This window comes from Cinclus cinclus, chromosome 17, assembly GCF_963662255.1.
Source record: "Cinclus cinclus chromosome 17, bCinCin1.1, whole genome shotgun sequence".
NCBI lineage: Eukaryota > Metazoa > Chordata > Aves > Passeriformes > Cinclidae > Cinclus > Cinclus cinclus.
The window spans coordinates 3963020-3985162 of record NC_085062.1 but is presented as its reverse complement, the minus strand read 5'-3'; the positions used below and the strand labels follow the sequence as shown (position 1 = coordinate 3985162).

Below are 22143 nucleotides of genomic sequence, written 5' to 3'. Positions count from 1 at the left end.
CCCCTGATGGCCACACAGCGGGGTGCCCGCGGTGTTGCCTGCGCCACGGACCTGAAGACAAACGGTTCGTGCCGCGGCCGCACTGAGCGCAGCGCGGCCCTGGTGCGCGGGCGAACGTGGAGCTGGGCGGGACGAGAATCCCGGTTCTTCCCGCCCGGTTCGGTCGGCGGCGGAGCGGGGAGGCGGGACGGGCGGCGCCGGGGCAGCCACAGCGGCCGGCGGAGCGCGGCGGCCGGCGAGAGGAGCTGCATAAGATGGCGGCGGCGGGAGCTGAGGCGGCGGCCGAGGAGGAGAAGCGGCTGCCGGAGGGAGATCCCGAGTCGGGCGGGGACTCGGACGATGAGGGTGACTCGGACTCGTCTGGAGACGGAGAGGATGAGGAGAAGGAGAACGAAGCCGAAATCCAGCGGCTGGAGGAGCAGGTGGGCCCGGCGGGGCAGCGGGTGTGGCGGGAACGGAGGATAATCCGTGTCTGCCTTGGTGATTTGGTGCTGGAATCTATCAGCACCATCTTTTCCAACTCGGGATATTCCGTGATTTTATGCCGTGATTGTTTAGAGTTTGAGATAAAAAATTGAACAGCTTGGATTTTTTTTTTTTTTGTGAAGGAAATAAGAGGGAAGTCCTAGTAGACAGCTTGTGTTCATTGAGAAATCTGAGCCGGCTGCCCGCGGTTTTTTAATTGCCTTTAAAGAAATTAAAACAGAATCCTCTCTGAGCAGTGACTGGGCCCGAGGGGACGCCCGGAGCTGTGTCAAGGGTTAGGTTAAATCTGAGAAAACTGTGTTGTGATCACACCATGAGAATTACGTGATTTGTTATTTGGCGTTTTCGCGTCCATCACTCAACATTGCTTTTAAAATTGATTTTGAATATTTTAATTTTTTTTTAAGCTTTCCATCAATGCTTTTGACTACAACTGTCACTTGGATCTGATCAAGCTGCTCCGGCAGGAGGGAGAGCTGGTGAAGCTCCGCAGAGCTCGGCAGAAGATGAGTGAGCTCTTCCCCCTCACTGAAGGTACAGAGCATCCTCTGCTCTCCACAGGTCACCTGTGCGAGATGCTTCAGGAGTGAAACAACACATTTGGGCAAATTTTCCTCACCCTCAATCAGAGAATGTGATCCAGAGCTCAGCAAACTCCTGCTAAAAATGACGTTTCGTAGACAGGCGGCAAAGAAAATTCCCTGTTGGATTTTGTGGAAATCGGGGATACTTGAAGTGGGGATTTCTCTTTTTACTCATAACTCAGAGGCAATGGAAATACTGCAGAGGCTGCTCTACCAGTGTGAGATTTTATTCTTGGAAAGGGATGGTGAGGCCCTGGCACAGGGTGCCCAGAGAAGCTGTGGCTACCCCTGGATCCCTGGAAGTGTCCAAGGCCAGGTTGGACATTGGGGCTTGGGATTGCCCCTGGGATAGTGAAAGGTGTCCCTGCCCATGGTAGGAGGTGGAATGGGATGATTTTCAAAGTCCTGAGAAATTCCAGCTTCTCTCTTTAATAAAAAGGTGCTTGTTTAGCACCAGTTTAAAAGGTCTCTACCTAACTTTTATTTGAAATTAATTAGGAGTTACGGAGGTTAAAATGCCTCTCTTTGCCTTGCTTCCTCTCCTTTAAGTGTGTTGCTAAAAACTCCCCAAGTAGTCATTATTTCTGGATATTAGTGATGTGTTCTAAATTTTTTCCTTTCAGAAATTTGGCTGGACTGGTTGAAAGATGAGATAAAAATGGCTTCAGAGATCTCTGAGAGAGAAAAAGTTTATGAGCTGTTTGAAAGAGCTGTCAAAGATTACATCTGTAAGTCATTCAAAAATGCTCTAAAATGGCTTGTGTTGCATCCAGAATTGGCTGCTTTTTTTTTTCTTGTGGGAAAGTTTCTTTCTTTTGTTGTAATGCAGAAATTGGATCAAAATTTCAAATTAATTTTTAAAATCTGGGTGAGGAGTGGAACGGATGGGTGTCTGGTCTCTCCATTCCTCAGGAGCTGCTGCAGCTGTACCTTAAAATGTTTGGGGATAAATCCCTGAGTTCTTTGGGAATTGGGGTAAAGAGCTGGAGAAATGAAGCCTGAGGAAATGGAGGGAATGTGGAGGTAAATCTCCCTCGAAAGCTGCGTACAAAATGTCACATCAGTGACATTACCTGGTGATGGTGATCCCTCAGGAAGGAGGAATGGAGATGAAGAAGTGAGGAATTATCCTCTGGGTCTGCTGGATTGCATTTGGAGTTTGGAAGCACTTCTGCAACCCAGGGCAGTCCCAAACTTGGGATTCCTGACTGGAATTTGGTGTTGGTGGGAATGGTGCCAGGCAGCCAAAGCTGTTCTCTCACTCCCCCATTCACCTTCAGGCTCCAACTGCTTCAGGAGCTGCTGCTCAGGGAAGTTCAGGAGTCTGGAAAGAGGAAGAGGAGCTGCTTTAATCTGAATTATTCCAGAGTGTGACAGCTGTGTGGTCCCAGCTCAGGAAACAGAAATTTGCTGTTCAGGCATCTTGGTGCAACCCTGCTGTGGTTTGTGTGGCAGAGGTGACAGGCAGGGCTATTCCCTGTCAGCAAAACCACAGCAGTGGCACCACTCAGAAGGAAACTGTGGCTGCTGCTGAGCCAACAGCATAAATACAATTCCCAAATATTTTAACGTTTTTGGAGAAAAAATAACATCGCCACATGTTTTTCTATTTACGTGCAGCACACGCAGCATTTGGTGAAGCAGAGCTGCATTTTCTTGTTATTATTTTTGAAAAAAATCAAATCACCTGTTTCTCCTAACCTTGTTTAGGTCCTGAAATTTGGCTGGAATATGCTCAATATTCCATTGGAGGCATTGGTCAGGAAGGAGGCATCGAGAAGGTCCGGTCCATCTTCGAGCGAGCTCTGACAGCCGTGGGGCTGCATGTGACCAAGGGCACGGCCCTGTGGGAAGCCTACAGGGAATTTGAGAATGCCATCCTGGAAACAGCACAGGTGAGCCTGATCCCCTGGGCTCACATCCCAAAAAAAAAAGCTGTGCAGCTCCTGGAGTCACCTGGAGCTGTCTCCTGTCTGTCGTGTCTCAGTTGTTTCTTCCCAACTCTGTGCTTCAGGAAAACCATTCTGTGGATTTGGCTGATAAAGTGTTTCAGTAAAATCCTAAAATCATCTCAAATCCAGATGCCAAGTTTGGCTCTGCTGCTGACTGAGGTGCCAAGAACAGCTTTAAATTGAAATGTTCCATTATTAAACAGTGTTTTGTGTCTGTTTCTGCACTGAGCCAATCAAGTTTAAATTTCTACAGTGTTCAGCTTTTAACTTACTCATTATTCCACAATTTGTGGATGAGGGTGTTTTATCCCTGGAATGTAGTTTGATATCTGTGAAAGTGACCTTTCCAAGAAGGCCAGAATGGGAATATTTCCTTATTTTTGGTAATTTGCTACATAAGAGATGGAAGATAAAAGATGCCCCTGCTCGTGGTGGCAGTGGGAATGATTTGATCTGTAAAGGTCCTTTTCAAACCCTAACAAAGGAGTAACAGGAGGATGTTCTTTCATTCCCAAGCACAATTAAGGCTGGAAGTTTCAGATCCTCTCCCCACACCCCAGGGATTTACTGAAACCCTCTTTGGCAGCACGGTGGTGTTGTGAAATGGCAGAGTCACCTGCTGCTTCCTTGTTCTCAGGTGATCATTTCCATGTGCTTGTGTCAGCTTTCAGTCAGGAATGCTCTTCCCATTCATCCACCTTCCAAGGAAAGCAATTCCCATGTTTTAGCTTTCCTGGCAGCGACAAATTCAGGTTGGCCCTGGTGTGCCCTTCAAGGATCGTGTATTCACTTGGATATCAGCTCCCTCAGCTCATAAACAATTCCCTCTCATGTCCATCATTGGCCTGGAGGGGATGGATTGAATTTCCTTGGGTTTTTTTTTGTTTTGTTTTTGTTTTTTTTTTTTGCTTGCAGCCAGCCCCTGGCAGCATTCCATCCCCAGAGCAGCAGCAGGTGCTGTGCAGCCAGCTCGAGAAGATCCACACTCTGTTCCGGCGCCAGCTGGGGATCCCACTGCTGGGTAAGGGCTGCAGTGCTGGGCCAGAGGGCCTGGAGCTGCTGGGTGATGCTCCAGGCATCAGGATTCTCCTGGCACAACCACACCAAGTGCAGCTGGAGGTTTTGTGCTCTCTTGGATGAAGCACAGATCACTCTGGATCAGGAATGTTCTGATTTGTTGCAATATGGGTCATCTGGTTGAGAATTGGAGGGTGTTCAAAGTGCAAGCAAGGAGCACAAAATGTGACTTAAAAGTGAGGAGTTTAGCTGTGATTGCTGCATAAAATCCTTGGTAGGGAGTATCTGGCAGCTGGATTGTTGGAATTCTGCCTTCTCTAGTTCCTGCTTTAGGCTCTTTGTGTCTCTTTTCTTGCTTGTGGGAGAAGTTAATCACAGTTCTTTTGACTTCATTTCCATCTGGAAAGAATTTGGGTTTGCTTTCCTCTAAAGCCTCGGGGAAAATTTTGCCACTTTGGTTTTCTAATTCCAAATGAGCAGCTTTAGTACAACTTGCCCTGAGTTTGTTATAGAACACTGTGTGAGATGAAGTGTCTGAATCCTTTAAGAATGCAGCAATGTGACAGTAAGGACCAAAAGAAGATAAAAATTTAAATATTTATTCTGAATAAATTATAATTATTATATAACTAAATAATAAGAATTTGTCTTAGAACTAAACATAGGTTGAAACCTGATTTTTTTGTTTCATGAGTGCATCATTGATAGGATTTCATGTTTTAATAGACATGGAGTCTTCTTATGCTGAATATGAGGAGTGGTCAGAAGAGCCCATTCCAGAAACAACAATAAAGAACTACAAAAGAGCTCTACAGCAGCTGGAGAAGTATAAACCCTATGAGGAGGCACTGGTAATGCTGGCACTTACACCTTCTTTTAAAACTAAGAGGGAATTGCTTTGGGGTGATTTTTTTTTTCCCAATTTTATTATTTTTCTAGTCCCCAACTAGGGGACTTTGTCAGCAATGGGAATACTGACAATTATATACTGGGAATACTGGAAATTATGGCACTGAGTGTGCCAGGCCACCTTAAGCTGCACATGAGGATTCTGTGTTTTCCAGCACTGGGTTAAGGGGAATAAATCCAGGATCTGACTGATCTCAGACCCATTCAGAGGTGTATGAAAATCAACAGCTGCTGATATAGAGACAAATTTCTTGTGTCAAATCTTGCATAAGAGCTGCTCTGAGGAACAGCTGAACTGTTGGAGTCTTGCTTTTTTGAAGAGTTTGATGTTGTCTCTCCCTGATTGTTTTCCAGCTGGGTGCTGAAACCCCAAAGCTGGCAGAATACCAAGCTTACATTGATTTTGAAATGAAAGCAGGTGATCCAGCTCGGATTCAGTTGATCTATGAGAGAGCTTTGGCTGAGAACTGCCTTGTCCCAGACCTCTGGGCACGCTACAACCAGTATTTGGTAAGGAAATAAACCTGTGAACATTTGTAGATGTATTTTCCTGCCTTTACTTTTGTTTGTTTCTTTTTAATCTCAGTTACTGTTAAACAGCCAGTAAGTTCTACCTCAGTCCTGTCCTTTAGTCTGTAAATCTTCCAGAAACTGATTTTCACCTCACCTTTGATTTCCTCCTGTTTTCAGGGATGTGTTTATTGTTTATGTGAGCATTTCTCACTTTGCTCTGCTCTAGCTGTGTTTTCTCTGCAGAATTACAGGGTGTGGGCACTGAAGCAAACCCAGATGTTCAGCCCTTGTTTCCAGGGGGTTTTGTTAGTGCAGTTTGAAGCTGCTGCTGAGCTCCAGAGGCAGGACAGAAGGTGTCTGGATTAAGGGATCAGGGTAGACTCCCTGCAGGAGCTTATCCAGGCTCAGTTTTTCCATCATCTCTTTCTCTTCCCAGCTGGACATGGCAGGTTGTAGGTGGAACAAAATCTCCACAAACGGGCTGGGTGTGCTCTCTCTTTGTATCCTTGACATTCTAGGAGCAGTTGGGAATTCACTCAGTGCCTTTATTAATTTATTTCTTTGGCAGAAAACACCTCACTGGCCTGGTAGTTCTTTCCTGAACATATTCTTCCTCACTGGAAGGTGTTCACTGGATTTTTACGAGTGCAGATCTTAAAATACCTATCTGAGCTTTTTGAATATAAAAAGAAAGTGCTGGGTTTTAGGTGTTGGCTCTTTATTAACAAAAGTTTGTCTCAGTTGGTCTCTCTGGCTGACAGGAACTTCATTTTTCTTGTGTGGTTCTTTCAGGACAGGCAGCTGAAGGTGAAGGAATTGGTTTTATCCGCTCACGACCGCGCTGTCAGGAACTGCCCCTGGACTGTTGGGCTGTGGATTAGGTACCTGCTGGCCATGGAGAGGCACAGGGTTGAGCACAGCATCATCTCTGGTGAGGAAGGAACCAGCAGATGCAGTTCAGAGCTGCTCTCTGCACTCCAAACAGCCTGGGACAAATGGGACTTGCAGGAACTGTTCTCATCCTGCTGCTGCTTTGGTTGAGCAGCTTCATCCTGAGCAAGCAATGAACAGCTTGGAATGAGCATTCCTGAGTTCAGCTGCCTTTAAATTAATTTCCTAAACCAATTTATTGTGTAGAATTTCTTTTCTTCCTAGAATACAGTGGTGTTTGTGTAAATACTTTGTGCTGTCACTGCAACTTGCTAATTTTGACTGTATAGGGAAAATAATTGGGTTTTTTTTCCCATTTTTCTTTTAGAAATGTTTGAAAAAGCTCTGAATGCAGGTTTTATTCAAGCAACAGACTATGTGGAGATCTGGCAGGCCTACCTGGATTACCTGAGGAGAAGGGTGGATTTTACGCAAGGTCCGTATGATAAATACGGAATAAATATCTACACTATTTTCTTTGTACTTCTTGGATATTACTTTTTTTAAAGAAAATTAACAGCATAGCCAGTTAATGTCTATAAAAAATAGGAATTTGGTCGGTTTGCTATTGCAAAAATGCCCTGCCTTATATTTTTGATCTCTGATTTTTAAATTACTCATGTAGTGAGTTTTACTCATTATAAAATCATAAATTTAAGCAATAATGACAATGAGAAATAATGAATTTCATCTCTCCTTGCTGCCCAGTAAAATCATTGTGGGTATTAAGGAGAAGGATTTATTGGGTGGGAAATGAAAACCAAATTATTATTATTATTATTACTATTATTATTATTAGTGTTTCTTTTTTTTCCCTGCAGACTCCAGTAAGGAGCTGGAGGAGCTGCGTTCTGCATTTGCACGAGCTGTGGAGTACTTGAAACAAGAAGTAGAAGAAAGTAAGTGAAATCATCCCAAGTATTGCTTTATTCTCTTCAAAATAATTTTTATCAAGAATGTTGAATGTTCTCAGAAAGCTGCAGATAAAGATTTCATCTCCATGTGGGACCTGTTTAATAAACATTTCTGAGAGCCAAGTGCAACAAACACTTCTTGTTTTTCTTCCTAGGGTTCAGTGAAAGTGGAGATCCATCCTGCACCATCATGCAGAACTGGGCAAGAGTTGAGGTGATGTTTCTCTCTGCTGTATTTAAATTGCTGAACCTGATAAAATGGATTTTAAAGAAAATATTTTAACATTCCTGCCATGAATGCAGTCCTTTCCCAATCAATTTTCCCTCTTCCCCTGATCCCCTTCCTTGACACAAAGCAAGTTCTCAGTCTGAGAAGTTATTAGGTACATTCATCAACAACAAAAGGGAAAATTCAGAAACAGCTCTCTAATTTCTTTTATAATGACCAAAATCAAATGGATGTGGGAGCCAGAACCAGGACTGATGGGGGAGAGGTGGACAGAGAGGGATCATTCAGTAGTGGGATTGTGTCAGGTGTTTATTTTGACCACTGTAAGGCTCAGATGTATCTTCCTGGGTCTGCCTGCAGCATCTGTGGATGTTGTTTTTTTTTTTTTGGTTTGGAGTTAATGATGTTGAACAAACAATCCTGATGGATATTTTGGATGCTCCCTTGCAGGCCCGCTTGTGTAACAACATGCAGAAAGCCAGGGAGCTCTGGGACAACATCATGACTAAAGGAAATGCCAAATATGCCAACATGTGGCTGGAATATTACAACCTGGAAAGGTAGGAACTTGGTTAATTCACCTTTCAGTTTCCTCATCTGTGGCAGAAAACAGTTTAGAAACACGAGCGTGTTTCATTTGGGTTTACAGAACACCTTCGAGGTTCTTGGGGTGCCTCTGCTGCGGCTTCCAGAAGTGTTGCAGCAGCTGGGGAAGGAGGGGGAACGCTTGCATGGCTGGAACTGTGTGTGTGTGGTTTGTGCTCTCAGCGTGCTGTCCCCTCCTGCAGGGCCCATGGGGACACCCAGCACTGCAGGAAGGCCCTGCACCGAGCAGTGCAGTGCACCAGCGACTACCCCGAGCACGTCTGCGAGGTGCTGCTCACCCTCGAGAGGATAGAAGGTACCTGGGCATTGGCAGGGGGTGGCTAAGTGACAAAAGGTCACTGAGTGACAGGCAGAAGGTAATTAATTAACAGAAGGTAACTAAATGTCTGGCAGGAGATAATTGCCTGGTTAGGCAGATGTGATATGCAGGCTTTTGAATCCTGTATTTTGTGTTCCACTGAAGTCTCACTTCCTTTTCAATGCTGTCAAATCCACAGACAGCTCTCTTCTTCCTTGCTTTTCTGAAATCACTGGATTTTTCCATGCCATGGAGTCTTGCATTATTAATGAGAGGTTTCTGCTCTGCTTGGCTCTTGCCTTTTTGTTTTTTTTTTTTTTTTTTTTTTTTTTTTACCTTGCAGGCCAATTGTTATAATTAGAATTTTCATGTCTAATGTTCAATATGAACATCAAATGCCATAAACTCAGTGACTCTTATTTTTCCAGAATTGTACCTTTGAATTATGAGAGAGCTAAATAAAAGGCTTGTAAAAGTTACTTTAATTTTATCCTTTAGGAACACTGGAAGACTGGGATGCAGCTGTTCAGAAAACTGAGAACAGATTGGCTCGAGTGAATGAACAAAGAGCAAAGGTCAGAACTTTCTGTGATCTGCCAAAGCATTTTACACACCTAAATTAAGTTCATGTTTCTCTGAATGTCACATTTTTAATGTGGCTTGCCCCCAGATAAGCCTGAAATACCTTCAAGCCCCAGAACTATTGATTTTTACTTTAAAACTATGATTAACAACCTTTTGCTGTTTTTTTTAATATTTCTCCGTTTTGCCCCTTGGATGGCCACAGAGTGATGTGCCCTCCAGGAAAGCTGTGAGAGCAAAGAATTGGGATCAGCTTTAAATGATGTCCCTGTTAGTGCTGGGGTTAGGAGAAAACCTTCTGGGCTCAGTGCTCTGGAAAATGCTCTGTGATCTGCAGCCAGTGTGGGGAAAAAAAAAAAAAGAAATAAATCTTGTGTGTTTTAGGCTGCTGAGAAAGAAGCTGCTCTGGCAAAGCAGGAGGAGGAGAGAGCTGAGCAGAGGAAGCAGGCAAGGGCAGAGAAGAAAGCTTCCAAAAAAGCCAAAAAAACCAGGATTGGGGACAAGCGCAAAGCAGACGAGGATGACGAGGGTGAATGGGGACAAGAAGAAGGTAAAAATAAAATTAAAATTTCAGAGCTCTGGCGACAGGGATATTGGTTGTCTTGTGGTAGAGGAAACTGAGGTATTGCCAGTACTGGTGTCTTTCCAGGGCTGCTTTTTCCTGGGAAGTCTTCAGTGTGGGAGCAAAATGCAAACAAGGCTAAATGGTTTAAATACCAACAGAATAACAGGTTTATAAGAACTTCCAGAGTTTTCTTGGGGTTTCTTATTTTGGAGGGATATTGTGATTTTTTTTTTTTTCTTCATTAATTTTCCTTTAAAGTAATTTTTCTGACTCATCCTGTGATGCTGAGCCTTGTGTCTAAATTGGGTTATTCAGGATTGTAGAAGCTTCTTGGAGGTGGGAACAGAAGACTTTAATAGGTTGTTACCCCTGGGATTTTTGTGAGCTTTCAGATTTGTTTTTTCTTTAAAAAGAACCATTAGACAAAGAAGAACATGAATCAGCAACTGTCAGTTGTGACTGGTGGAGAAAAGGAACAAATATTCCAGTTCCTTTCATCTAAAACTCTCTTGGTGGAATAATCTGTTATTTGTTCTTTAAAACCCCAGGGAGGTTTTTATTTGGTGTCTTTAAGACCTGTCATTGTGTTTGTGCTTCCCTGTGCCATTTCCAAACTCCACAGTGGGAATGGAGTTTCAACAGGGGAAGGAAATGGGGTAATTTTTTTCTAACAAGGCTTTCAATTCCATCAATCAGAGCTGCCCAGCAAGAGGCACAGGGGAGAGGGTGATGGAGTGCTCCCTGAAGAAGACATGGAAGTGGAGACTGGGCTCTTTGGGAGAAGTGAAAAGCCAGATGGCCCAGCAATCCCAAAGGAAAAAGCATCCACCAGCCGCAAGGACATCCCCAAAGTTTTCCACGACAGCAGCAAGGATAAAGTCACTGTGTTTGTCAGCAACCTCTCCTACACCATGGCAGAGCCTGAAGCCAAGCTGAGGGAGCTCTTTGGGAGCTGTGGGGAGGTCGTGGAGATCCGAGCAGTGTTCAATAACAAGGGCACCTTCCGGGGGTACTGCTACGTGCAGTTCAAGGAGGAGGAGGCTGCTCGGCAGGCCCTGGCCTTGGATCGCACGGCTGTGGAGGGCAGGCCCATGTTTGTGTCCCCTTGTGTTGACAAGAGCAAGAATCCTGACTTTAAGGTAAAGTTTTGTTGGCTCCTGTTGGACAGCGGAGCTGGGGAAAGGAGTTGGTGGAATCCGTTGTGTTCAGGGTGCTCGAATCCAATCGATTCTTCTTGTGCTTCTTTTTGGGACTTATTTTGCATCTTCTGTTACTTTACCAGACACCAGGATTGATAGAATTCACTCAAGATTTGCAGAAATCTGCTGATCTGAGCAGTTTAAATGGTGGTTCAACCTCTGAAGAGCTTTCTTGGTCAGCATTTGTTACCCAATCCCCTGTCTGGGGATGCTCTGTACCAGAGCTCAGTTGTGTAATCAGGGGATTTCTGCATTCTGGAGTTCCTGCACAGAAAAATTCAATGTTCCCATAGTGACAGCTGAGCAAGAAGACAATATTATAAATACCTTATTATAGGAATTGGGCTCTGATCCTTTTGGATCTTTTCCAGCTCAGGATATTCTGTGATTCTCAGTGTCTGCCCTCATTGGGAAGAGGTTTAATAGCATTTAGTTGCAAGTCCTTGGTGTTTATATGCAAATATCTTCCAAAACACTACTCATGGCTTTGAGGCAGTTTTGGATCCCACAAGCAGGAATTACTTTTGGGGTGTGGGATTGAAATCCTTGGAATTTCTGGCTGGTTTGCAAACCAACATAATTTTTGTTTCTTCAGGTGTTCAGGTACAGCACTGCCCTGGAGAAACATAAACTCTTTATATCTGGTTTGCCATTTTCCTGCACTAAGGAAGAGCTGGAGGAGGTGTGTAAAGCACATGGGAATGTGAAGGACATCAGACTGGTCACCAACAGAGCTGGAAAACCCAAGGTAGGCATCCTTAACACACTCCTGGTTTTAAGGAATCCTTAAAGAAGCTTGACATGAAGTCTGAAGACAAAAAAGTAGGGTTTATTAAGTTGCCAGTGTGGTTTTGTATTAATACTTGTGGAATAGCTTGGATTTATACAGCCCAGTGTGTCTTTGTGCAGAAAACCAAAAAGAATTTTTTCCAAAATACTTCTTAAATTGCCCAAGAAAAATAGGGTAGAGGGGGAAATGTTAACAGCACTTTCAGTATAGTAAAAACAGGCAAGTCTGTAAAGGATTGGTTTTTAAATAACTGGCTAAATGGGGTTTACCTGGTGCAACCAATTCCCATTCTCCTTTCTTCAGTTTCCTGAGGCTTTTGTTCCTAACATCTGCTGCAGGAAGGGATTTGCTAGTGAGAAATGAGCCCCCTCTCATTATTTCCATCCCTGAATAAATGACTCCTTGTTAAATAAGGAATTCTGAACCAGTTGCTGCTCTGCCAAAACTCTATCTGACACCTGGGCTGTGTCTGTGTGGTGGGTCCTGCCCACAGGGACATCCTGGGAATTATTTAATGCATTTAAATTGAATATTCCTGCCCTTTGCACCACCTCAGGAGCAGTTCCTGCTGTGTGCACACCTTGTAATGAGTGTTCTTGAGAACCCCAAGTCTTGTTCTGAGTGTAGTGTGAGCTGAGATTGTTTGTAAACCACAAATGAATGTGTTTGGGGAAAATTGGGTAAAACCTGATGCTTCTCCTGTGAAATTGGATAATCCAAAAATGCAACTTAAGGCTTTGAATGTCATTTAAAAGAGTAACAGCAGGGAGAGGTGATGCCCTTCTCTGTGCAAGCCTGTCATGGTACTTCATTATATCTAATTTCATAGCATTTTTGGGATGGTTCTTTCCTTTTTTAATACTTTTTTTTTTTTTTCCACACATGAGGGCATCAGGAACGAGAGACAGGAAATACAGGTTGTAAGGAGAATGATGATTTGGAGTGATGAACATTGAGTATCCTTAATTTATTAATTCCTTACCAGCCATTATAGAAGCACCAAAACCTAATGTACATTCTTTCTTTTCTTAATTCAGGGCCTGGCTTATGTGGAATTTGAGAATGAAGCCCAGGCCTCTCAGGCTGTGCTGAAGATGGATGGGCTGACAGTGAAGGACCACGTCATCAAGGTGATGATCAGCAACCCCCCACTCCGGAAACTTCCTGCCCGGCCCGACACCTTGCCCTCCCTGTCCCTGACACCACGGCAGATTTATGGAGCGTGAGTGAGGGAGGGGCTCAGGGAGGGTTGCCTGGCACTGCCTGGAAAGGAAATGCTGTGGTTTTTTTTCTGTGCTATAGTTTAGGAATCTTAGCTGGAATATGGGGATATAGAAAAAGGAGGGAGAGGGATTTTTATATATGGGCAAGAGGGAATGGCTTCCCACTGCCAGAGGGGATATTGGGAAGGAATTCCTTTCCTGTGAGGGTGGAGAGACCCTGGCACAGGGTGCCCAGAGAACCTGTGGCTGGCCCTGGATCCCTGGAAGTGTCCAAGGCCAGGTTGGACACTGGGGCTTGGGATTGCCCCTGGGATAATGGAAGGTGTCCCTGCCCATGGCAGGGGGTGGAACTGGGTGATCTTCAAGGCCTCTTCCAACCCAAATCAGTGTAAGATTCTGTGAATCTGAAAGAACATTTAAAAGCTGCTGAACCATAAAAAAATGGGTTGTTAGATGGATGAAGAAAATCAGATTTTTTTCCTCTTTAACAGAAACAGCTCTGTAGTGACAAGAGGATCATGCCTTGGCCATCCCCTTGGCACTGATCCCTAATAATCTCCACGTCCTCTCCCTCTGGAGAAGCAGCCATTGTTCCTAGTGAGCATCAAGGCTGTTTCTTCATCTTTTAGTATTCCTGTATTGGATGAGCCCCTGTGGATAAACAGAGCTTCAGTCCTGGGGACTGTGGGGCAGTTGTTGCCTACCAGAACTTGGAGATGCTTCAAAGACATCCATGGAAAGCTTTATCCCTGAAACAAATGGCAGGAATAATACTGAAATGTGCTTTCCTCACAGCAAACAAGTCCTTGTTGTTCCCCCAAGCTAAGAGTGTATTTTAGTGGAAATTTATTCCTTTTCCAGGCGAGGGAAGGGAAGGACACAGCTCTCCATGATGCCCCGGGCGCTGCAGCGTCAGAGCAACCCCGTGGCCAAGGCTGAGAATGGGATGGTCCAGAACTCACCAGCAGCATCCTCTGACCCTCCTGCAGAGCCTAAAAAGATGTCCAATGCTGATTTTGCCAGGATGCTCCTGAAAAAGTGAGCAAGGAGTGTGCACTCAGCGGGTCTGGTCCAATGTGAAATGCCTTTCTGGAAGCCATGTTGTGTCCTTAAGCTTTGCCAGGAGAGAACTCCCATCCCAATTCCGTGTAAATACTGGACTGCTGCGTTCCTCGGGATCAGTGGAGGATGGCACAAATCCAGGTGGTGGTTTATTTTGTTTTTGTTGTTTTTTTTTTTTTCCTCTGAGAGCAAAGAGTTACACTTTTGTTCTGGTGAAACGGCGTTAATGCGATCCCTCATATTGAGGGTAACGAGGGGGGGAAACATTTCCTGCTCAGCTCGGATGCCACATGGAGTTTTTGGAGTACTTTCCAATGATTTTTCTCTTTCATTAAAGAATGAGATGCTATGGGAGGACCTCAGTAAGCTCCACTGGTCAGCTCAGATTGGGATTGCAGTCATTCTCTCTGCCAACAGCCCCATTCTCCACCCAAACCCACACACGCAGGGACTGTCATCTCCTTCCATATGCAGAATCCAACAGCAGATGCTCCAACTTCACCACAATGGCCTCTTTTGGTATTGGGAGAGTTTCTATACATATGTGTGTATATGTAGATACACAGATATACATATATATGTATCCAGTTCCTGTTCTATCCCAGTTGACCTGTTTTTTATATGGTGTATTTGTAAAGGACATTGAGATGATTCTTTTTAAGTGTCAGGAGCTGACCCTTAGGTGGTAATTTTTGTTTCCCATGAAGCTGGACGTGCTGTTGCTGAGGACCAGGTTTTTGGTTGTTTTTTCCTAGCTAGCTCATGTCTTTCTGCTGGTGGTTTCTGTATGGTTTTGTACAACTGTGAAGTGCAAGCTGACGTTTCTCAGTTTATTAAACTCAAGTTCTCAAAGGTTTTCTATAAATACTGTTGCTTTTGTTTAAATGTGGGTGTTGGAACTGTACTTCTCCTCTGGCAGCTGGGTGATAGTGATGTACCTCACCTCTCAGGTGTGCTCAGTGTCCCTCAGGCCTTGAAGCAGCTCATTCCATCTGCTCTGAATATCCTGAAATCACGTCAGTCATCACCTCAGACTTTCCAACAGTGGTGTGATCTTGGATAGAAACATTCCTGCTTGTCAAATACCCTGGAAGTCACTACCCAGAAGGGTGGATGTGAGGGGGGGACCCCAGTGCTGAGTTCACTTGGACCACACAAACACTTGCTGCAAATAAAACACTATTTTCTGTGCTGATTTCACTTGGCTTTACTTTGAAATGATGACTGCTCATGTTGTCACATTACTGAGGGAACCAGAATCTCTCCCGTGGCCTTTCCTCCTCCACAACCACTTAGTTCCCCGCAGCCAAGTGTGCTCTGAGAACAGCCTCTTCCAAACCAAGATTTTCATATTAAAATAGTTTATTAATCTGTTACTAAAATAACTTTTTTGCCCCCCACAGAGCTCTAAAGTGCATTATTTATACTCAGGTTGCACTACAAAAATAACATGCTTTGTAAGGACAAGACACCTTTCCTCCTAGGTTGTCTGCTTTCCCTGGCAGCAGTGAACTCCCAGTCTCATCCTGGTTTCTGCTTTTCTAAAACATGTCCTAAACTCCCTGTCAGGTAAGAGAGAGTTAAAAGGGAAGGAAACTAAGCCTGGGACAGCCTGGCAGCTTTTGTCAAGGGGTTAAATGCTCTAAACTGGGATTTTAAATGGAAGTTTTGTGAGCTTGGAGATGGTGGGATTAATGATGCTGTTACACACCTGGCAGGTTTGGGGTAGGGAGATCTGTAGGTATTTTTACCTTAAAAACCAAGGAAAAAGTGATTCTTTGAACTGCTCAGCAGCTCCAGGCACTGCACTGCCCCTGCAGCATGCAGAGGCCTCGAGTGATTCTTGACACATTTATCAGAGTAATGACATGACCAGTGATTAATTGTGAAAGTTTCCTTACCTAGACTAAAGAAACTGATGTTTTTGGCAAACTTCCTCTACACATTCTTCCCAAATTGGCACAACTGCTGTCTCTTGGCTCTGCTTATGACCTTTTCTGCCCACAGTTCTGCAGACAAACTCCTTCCAACCCCTCCACTGAAATGTCTAAGGACAGCTGTGCTTTCCCAGGGCTCCTGTTGGCTGAGGTGTTTTCTGAGTCCTCCCTCAAGTAAGTCGGAGCTTTTCTCCTCTTGTTCCACTTCCCATTTGTACAAAACTCACCCCAGGAAAGGCAGCTGAAAGTAAACATGCAAAGTGCCACAGAAATGGGAGGGGAAGAGATGCCTTTGGGCTGGAGTTCAGCCTCCTTCCTGCTCAGTATCTGTGTGACTGACACCAAAGTGACTGATGGACACAGCTGGGAGAGTGCTGTTCCTTCAGGGATGTGTTTTGGAGCTACAGGGAAGAGGCAACACAAAACCAACTCAGTTTAGACTTTGCTGAGGTCAGACAGTAGAGTTGACTGCCTGGGTAAAGGGTTGTGATCGAAGCAGCTCCTCAAAGGAGAAATTAAATTTTAGTTCATCTTATTGAACCCTCTGACACCTCTCCCCACCTCCTTCCAGCGCACAGCCACCATCCCCAGTTCCGTTTGGCATCATGTATATAAATAAATTACATTAATTTAATCAAATATAAGACACTTTAAATAAACAAAATGCTCGAGTGACACCTCCTGTCCAGTCATTTCCCAGCAGGAACACTGAGTAGCTTGGAGCTCTTGCTCTCCCACAGCTTCACCAGCTCTTGAGTTGCCCAAAACCCTCAAGTCTTGACGGGGATGGTTTGTTTGCAGCCAGCAGTGCCTCCCGCCTCGGGCAGGCCCACGGAGTGCTCGGTGGTGGCGATGAGCAGCATGTCCAGTGTGGTCTCTGTGCACTTGGCGATGAATCGGATGAAGGGCCGCACGTCACCCTCATTGGCCACCTCCAGGACGTGGTAATACTCTGCCCGCTGCTCCTTTCGGATGGTGATGGGCGGGTACCCCGCCTGCATCAGGATCAGGTTCATCAGCAGCCGCGAGGTGCGGCCGTTGCCGTCCACGAAGGGGTGGATGTAAACCAGCTTGTAGTGCGCCAGCGCCGCGAACTCCACGGGGTGCAGGCTCATGGCGTCCTCAGAGTTCATCCACTGCACAAACTCCTCCATCTGCTTCTCCACGTCCTGCGGGTGGGGCGGGATGTGGTGGCCCACGAAGACCTGCGTGGCGCGGAACCGCCCGGCCTCCACGGGGTCGGCGTAGCCCAGCACGCGCCGGTGGATGTCCAGGATGTCCCTGCTGGTGACGGAGCCGATGCGCGACACCAGCGTGGTGTTGACGAACTTGAGGGCCGCGTGCATCCCGATCACCTCGTTCTGCTCCGTCAGGCTCTTCCCGGGAACTGCGTACCTGGTCTCGATGATGTGCCGGATCTCGGACAGCGTCAGCGTGTTCCCCTCGATGGCCACCGTGTGGTAGATGTGGTGGTAGTAGGATTCCTCCATCACCCGGCGCAGGGCGGAATTCCCTTTGGGAATGGCCATCACCTTCTTCACCTTGCTGTCGATGATGCTGAAATACCTCTGGTCGATCTCCTCCACCAAGGGCAGCGTCCGGCCCCGGTTGCTCAGAGCCTTCTCGTTGTGGGGGGAGATGGTCAGAGCTTTGGAGTACAGGTAGTCGGCCTGGAGGATGTCTTTTTCCTCTTCAGAAAAGATCCCAAACTCGTTCAAGGCATCCACATAATCCGGATCCATTTTGAGGGCGTACAGGAAGAGCTTGTGGGCCTTCTCCCGCTTCCCTTGGCGCTTCATCTCCAGGGCTTGATTCAGAGCTGCTCTGGCTTCCAACTTCACCTCTGGAATGAAATAGTAACAGATAAAGGGCGGTGAGGTTTTACTGGAAAACTGGATCCTCGTGCCTCTCCTTCCAACTCAGGATATTCTATGGCAGTCACTGTTTACTAATATTAAAATTAAACAAAGCCAGTCTAAAAGGACTGGAACAGAATTTGTGTTCTAGCTTTTTCCAGGTTACAATCCCAGAGGTTTATGGCACGTTTCCAGGCTGAGTATGAGGCAGCAGAGCCACTCCTGGCAGGAACTGAGGGGAGGCAGGACCTGTGGGCAGCAGGCTCAAGGTGGCCACAGGTGGCCACCAAACTGCTTCATGTGAAAGGAAAGAGTGTTTTAAACACATGCTCTTGGCTTTCTTTTAGGTGAAATTATAATGTTAACATTATTATGTTGGCTGCCAACAGCACTTCTGGTTTTCCACTGAACTATCCAACTTTTTCTCAGCAGTAAGAGCTTTAATGCAAACAAAGATACAGTGCTGGAATCATAATTCCTTTAAGTGTTTTCCAAATTAACGTCCTGGCTGATACAGGCCACAGCCACAGCCTGGCATTGCCTGGAAGGCTGTTCTGTGCCAGCCTGGATTTTGGGATTAACACTGTGTAGCCCAGATTTCTGTGCATTAAATCACCTCTCTGTGTTCCAGTTACTCCACAGAAGTTACTAATACTGAAAACATGAGGGAAAACTTTGGAGAGACGGAGCAATGCCAGCACAGGGCCCTGGAATGCAGTTAAGGAGCTGGTGAGGGCCTGCCTGACCTCTGCATTTACAGCCAGTGTTAACTGCAGTTTACCATCAGGGTACAGTGTCACTCCCATCTGGGGTACAGGACATGGTCAGGAAGGGGGTGAAGATCTCTGGGTTTGTGTCAAGACTGGAAGGGCCCTCTGGAAATTGCCCACTGCAAGCCCCTGCCAAAGCAGGGTCACCTGGAGTAGGAAGGTGTCCAGGTGGGTTTGGAATGTCTCCATGCAGGGAGATTCGACAGCTGCTTAGGGAGCTGTCCCAGTGCTCTGCCACCCTCATGGAAAGAGGTTCCTCCTCATGTTGAGGTGCACCTCGTGTTTTAGTTTATTGCTCCTTGTCACTGGGCACGACTGAACAGAGCGTGGCACCATCCTCTGACACCCCTTGGAGATGTTTGTATGGATTGATGAGATTCCCTCCAGCCTTCCCTTCTCCAGACTGAGCAGGCCCAGCTCCCACAGTCTCTCCTCATCACAGAGATGCTCCAGATCCCAAATCATCTCTGTGGCCTCTGCTGGACCCTCTCCAGCAGCTAGCTCCCTGACCTGAGGAACTCAGCTGTGCCCACCCAGGACCCTCTCACCTGGGGAGGCTTTTCCCTTCAGCACCAGCAGCTCCAGCCCCTTGGAGGTGACGCTCAGCTCCGTGCTCTGTCCTGTGAACCTGGTGATTCCCGAGGAGCCCAGTTTACTCCTCAGGAAGGACAGGCCCTTGAGCACAGCGTGGCACTGGTTGTCCACAGCAGCCAGGGGCAGCAGCAACATCACCAGGGAGCTCAAGAGCAGCACCAGCACGGCTGCCCAGCGGACACGGAGCCACAGGGACACCCATTGGAGCTCAGGATCGGTCGCCATGGCCACGAGATTCATCCTGCTTCCAGCACGGACACCTGGAGCATCTCCTTTGCCACTGCTCCCACCTGGGAACACACAGCTTTAGCCAGAGCTCCGTGGTGTGGGGTAAGAGTGGGTTTGAGTGCACGTGCTCTAGGTTTGTCACAATTATTGGGGGCTGCCCCGGGCATCCGCTTCCCTGCCACCCTAAGCACCATATGGGATCTGCTGTGCATTACTGTGACAGCAGGAGGGGCCATGGATGCCCAGGAGCACCGTGGGCACCAGGCTCCTCCCCACCCCACCCAAGCCAGAGGTTTCTGCACCGCTCTGGAATCCCTCCCCATCCTCTGCTTCTCCTTCAGCCACCGCTCCCTTGCCAAGGCTGCTTCCTCGAACCTGAACTCCGGCCGGAATCCCCCTCCCAGCATCCCGGGTCTCCCCGGCTCCTCTCTGCCTGGTGCACCCCAGGCCTTCCCCCAGATCCCCCCTGCCCAAGACCTTCGGTTTTGTCCTGGTCCCCCCGTGTCCCCCCCTCACCTTTGCCGCCTCCCGGAACCGCCCGCTGCCCACCTTTGCCGGCTCCCGGAGCCCCGCCGCCGGGGTCCGCCCCCTCCCGCTGCCATTGGCTGAGCCTCTCCGCAGCTCCTCTTCCATTGGCTGTCGCAGCGGACGCGTCTGTCGCGCTCCTCCCCTCCGCTTCCTGCACCGACTTCCGGGTAGCGCCGCGCCCCGGGCGCGGGAGAGGCTCGTGGAGGGTGAGCACTGGCGAGAGCGCACGTCAATCATGCGGCGTATAGCCAATGAGAAGAGAAAATGGGGAGTGGGCGGGCGCAGTTGCCACATAAGGGCATGGCGTTCTGTTGCTAGGCGACGGAAGCGCGGCAGGCCCTGCTCGCTGAGGGTTTCATTCCACTGCATTTAATTTATGGCCATTTCCATGGAAAATCACCTCTTTCTGTGTTGATACAGAGTTCCCGTCGCCTATCCTTGGCCCTTTTGGAAAAGTGCTCTTTATTTTTGACCCTAAGTAGCGGGGAGCCTTGGTGCTCCACACCTGCGCCTCTCCCTCTGCTGGAGGTCAGGAATAGGGAGAGATTGGAAAAAGAGAATGCTTTAAGGGATTGCAGATAACGCCTTCAGAATCAGTATACGGCAAGGCGATAAGGTGGTTTTCTACCAGGTGTTGATCAACACCAGGAGGGAAAAATAACCCGGTTTGTCAGAAGTTAATTCTGTATTTAAACTGTATTTCAGAGGAAGCCGAGGGGAGACCTCCACAGATGTGCCCGTGCCCAGCATCCCAATCCACGTTACCTTCGTGCTGCTCCCGCTCCGTCCTGCTTCCTCTGTTAATGGCTTTTTCCAGAGACAATCTCCCTTTTCAGGCTGTTTTTCAGCAGGAAAAAGCAGGATCCGCTCTCTCGGAGCTGCTGTTCCCTTAGATATTCATCCCGTCTGGACCCTTAGGGGAATTCGCATCTGAAGCAGCGTTCCAGAGGAATCCTGGAAGCTTTAGGGCGAGGGTGCGGTTTATTCCTCTTTTTCCGAGGCCGAATCCGATGGATTTGGGAGCGGCTGGGTCACTGCAGCCAGCAGATGGCACTGACTCATCTCGCTGCTCCATGGAAACATCCCAGCCTGCTGCATTCCCTCTCCAGGACCTTCCCATCTTCTGCCTTCGGAGGCAACGATCCTGGAAAACATATTTGGAGGTTGAGTAAAGCTCTGGCTTCCTTCTGGAACTGTTTGTGCTGGGATAAAATTCCCTTGTCTGTGCGCTCCGAGATTCCTGGGATCGTGTGACAGCAGCTCAGGCACGGAGCTTGTGCTTCCCAAAGCTTGCACAGTGAGGCTGAGCCTTGGGATAATCTTCCCTGGCATCAATCTGGAAGACGTGATCAGGCAGATAAATCAGTGCTGTTTCTTTCAGGCCAGGTTGGAGAGAGCTGGGATAGGGAAGGTGCCCTGCCCATGGCAGGACATGAATGAGATGATCTGGAAGGCCCCTTCCCACCCAAACCATTCCATGATTCCATGATGTTTCCCAGGTGCCAGAGGAGCAGTGGGATCAGGGTGGACACCCCTCCTGCCACAGCCACACGTAGAGGGGACATCACCCCGTGTGATGCATCCTTGAACAGCTACAATTCCACCCCTTTCCCATCTCCAGGGCTCCAATGTAGGACAAGGAGGGCTAAAACGGGCAAGAGGGTGGGAGTGCTGTGGGAGCAGATTACAGAAGGAGCTGTTTTCCCTTTAAGCTTCTCAGCTCGCCCCCTGCTTAGGTCCTGGCAGCTGTCAGAGCTCAGCAGGTGTCCCAGGGAGATGTGGGGAGGGCATGGAAGCAGCTTGGCACACTCGGGGGTGGCACTGCTTGTGGATTTCCTGGTGTTGCCAGTGCCACCAGCGATGGGGACAATGGTGACCCTGAGCTTTTCTATGCTCAAAGATCCTCTACAACCTTAAACTCTTCCCTGCTTGGATTTCACTTCAGACCCCGCCTGTTTAGGTGTGGGAATGACTAGATATTCCTGGATTTTTTTGACCTTGGTGATGGTCAACTCCAGGCTGGAGCCAGCAGGAAATTCCTCATGGGCAGCAGTCCCTGTCCTGGGGGACCAGGATGTCCTGGGTGCATGATGAGGCTGAGGAGAGGCCATCTGGGAGTGCTCTGGGGACAACCCTATGCCTTGGAGGCACATTTGTCCTTAAAGGTGGCAGGAGAGGGGATGATGCTCAGTCACCATGGCAATAGCAGTGCAGGGATGCTGGGGACACAGCTGTGTCCTGGCAGAGGTGCTGGAGGTCTTCTGTCCTGATCCCAGGCTGAATTCCAACATTTCAGGCACTGTGGGCTACCTGCGAGGGACTCTGCTCAACCAGGATGCCCGGAGTAGGATTTGAAAGCAGGAATATTTCT

General features: G+C 47.4%; 2 protein-coding genes across 6 annotated transcripts; one reads left to right on the top strand and one right to left on the bottom strand.

The window, feature by feature from the left end:
• The first annotated feature begins 187 nt into the window (after positions 1-187).
• Positions 188-15912, top strand: SART3 (spliceosome associated factor 3, U4/U6 recycling protein). 5 transcript variants are annotated; one of them, XR_009933753.1, is made up of 21 exons: positions 188-422; positions 894-1020; positions 1694-1798; positions 2781-2965; positions 3938-4043; positions 4766-4890; positions 5303-5458; positions 6254-6392; positions 6720-6827; positions 7213-7290; positions 7461-7519; positions 7985-8094; positions 8323-8435; positions 8937-9013; positions 9405-9570; positions 10282-10724; positions 11380-11532; positions 12612-12796; positions 13659-14000; positions 15344-15428; positions 15867-15912. XR_009933753.1 is itself a non-coding variant. In XM_062504606.1 (19 exons), the coding sequence occupies exons 1-19, from the start codon at positions 255-257 to the stop codon at positions 13837-13839; spliced, it is 2730 nt and encodes a 909-aa protein (XP_062360590.1). In that variant the 5' UTR covers positions 188-254; the 3' UTR covers positions 13840-15329. The 5 variants fall into 5 exon arrangements, 3 of the variants coding, with proteins under 3 accessions (XP_062360590.1, XP_062360591.1, XP_062360589.1); XR_009933754.1 differs by lacking the exons at positions 15344-15428; positions 15867-15912 and adding an exon at positions 14810-15328; XM_062504606.1 differs by lacking the exons at positions 15344-15428; positions 15867-15912 and having other exon boundaries at positions 3992-4043; positions 13659-15329.
• Positions 15913-16551: 639 nt separating this feature from the next.
• Positions 16552-19480, bottom strand: FICD (FIC domain protein adenylyltransferase). The gene is given in 3 exon segments (XM_062504608.1): positions 16552-17639; positions 18971-19370; positions 19373-19480. Coding segments are annotated over 3 exon segments (1581 nt in total). The 3' UTR covers positions 16552-16566.
• Positions 19481-22143: the final 2663 nt, after the last annotated feature.

Coding starts and splice junctions, on each gene's coding strand:
- SART3 (XM_062504605.1), top strand. CDS start 255: ATGGCGGCGGCGGGAGCTGAGGCGGCGGCCGAGGAGGAGAAGCGGCTG. Junction 4,891..5,302: donor AACCCTATGAGGAGGCACTG/GTAATGCTGGCA, acceptor ATTGTTTTCCAG/CTGGGTGCTGAAACCCCAAA. Junction 8,436..8,936: donor CACCCTCGAGAGGATAGAAG/GTACCTGGGCAT, acceptor TTTATCCTTTAG/GAACACTGGAAGACTGGGAT.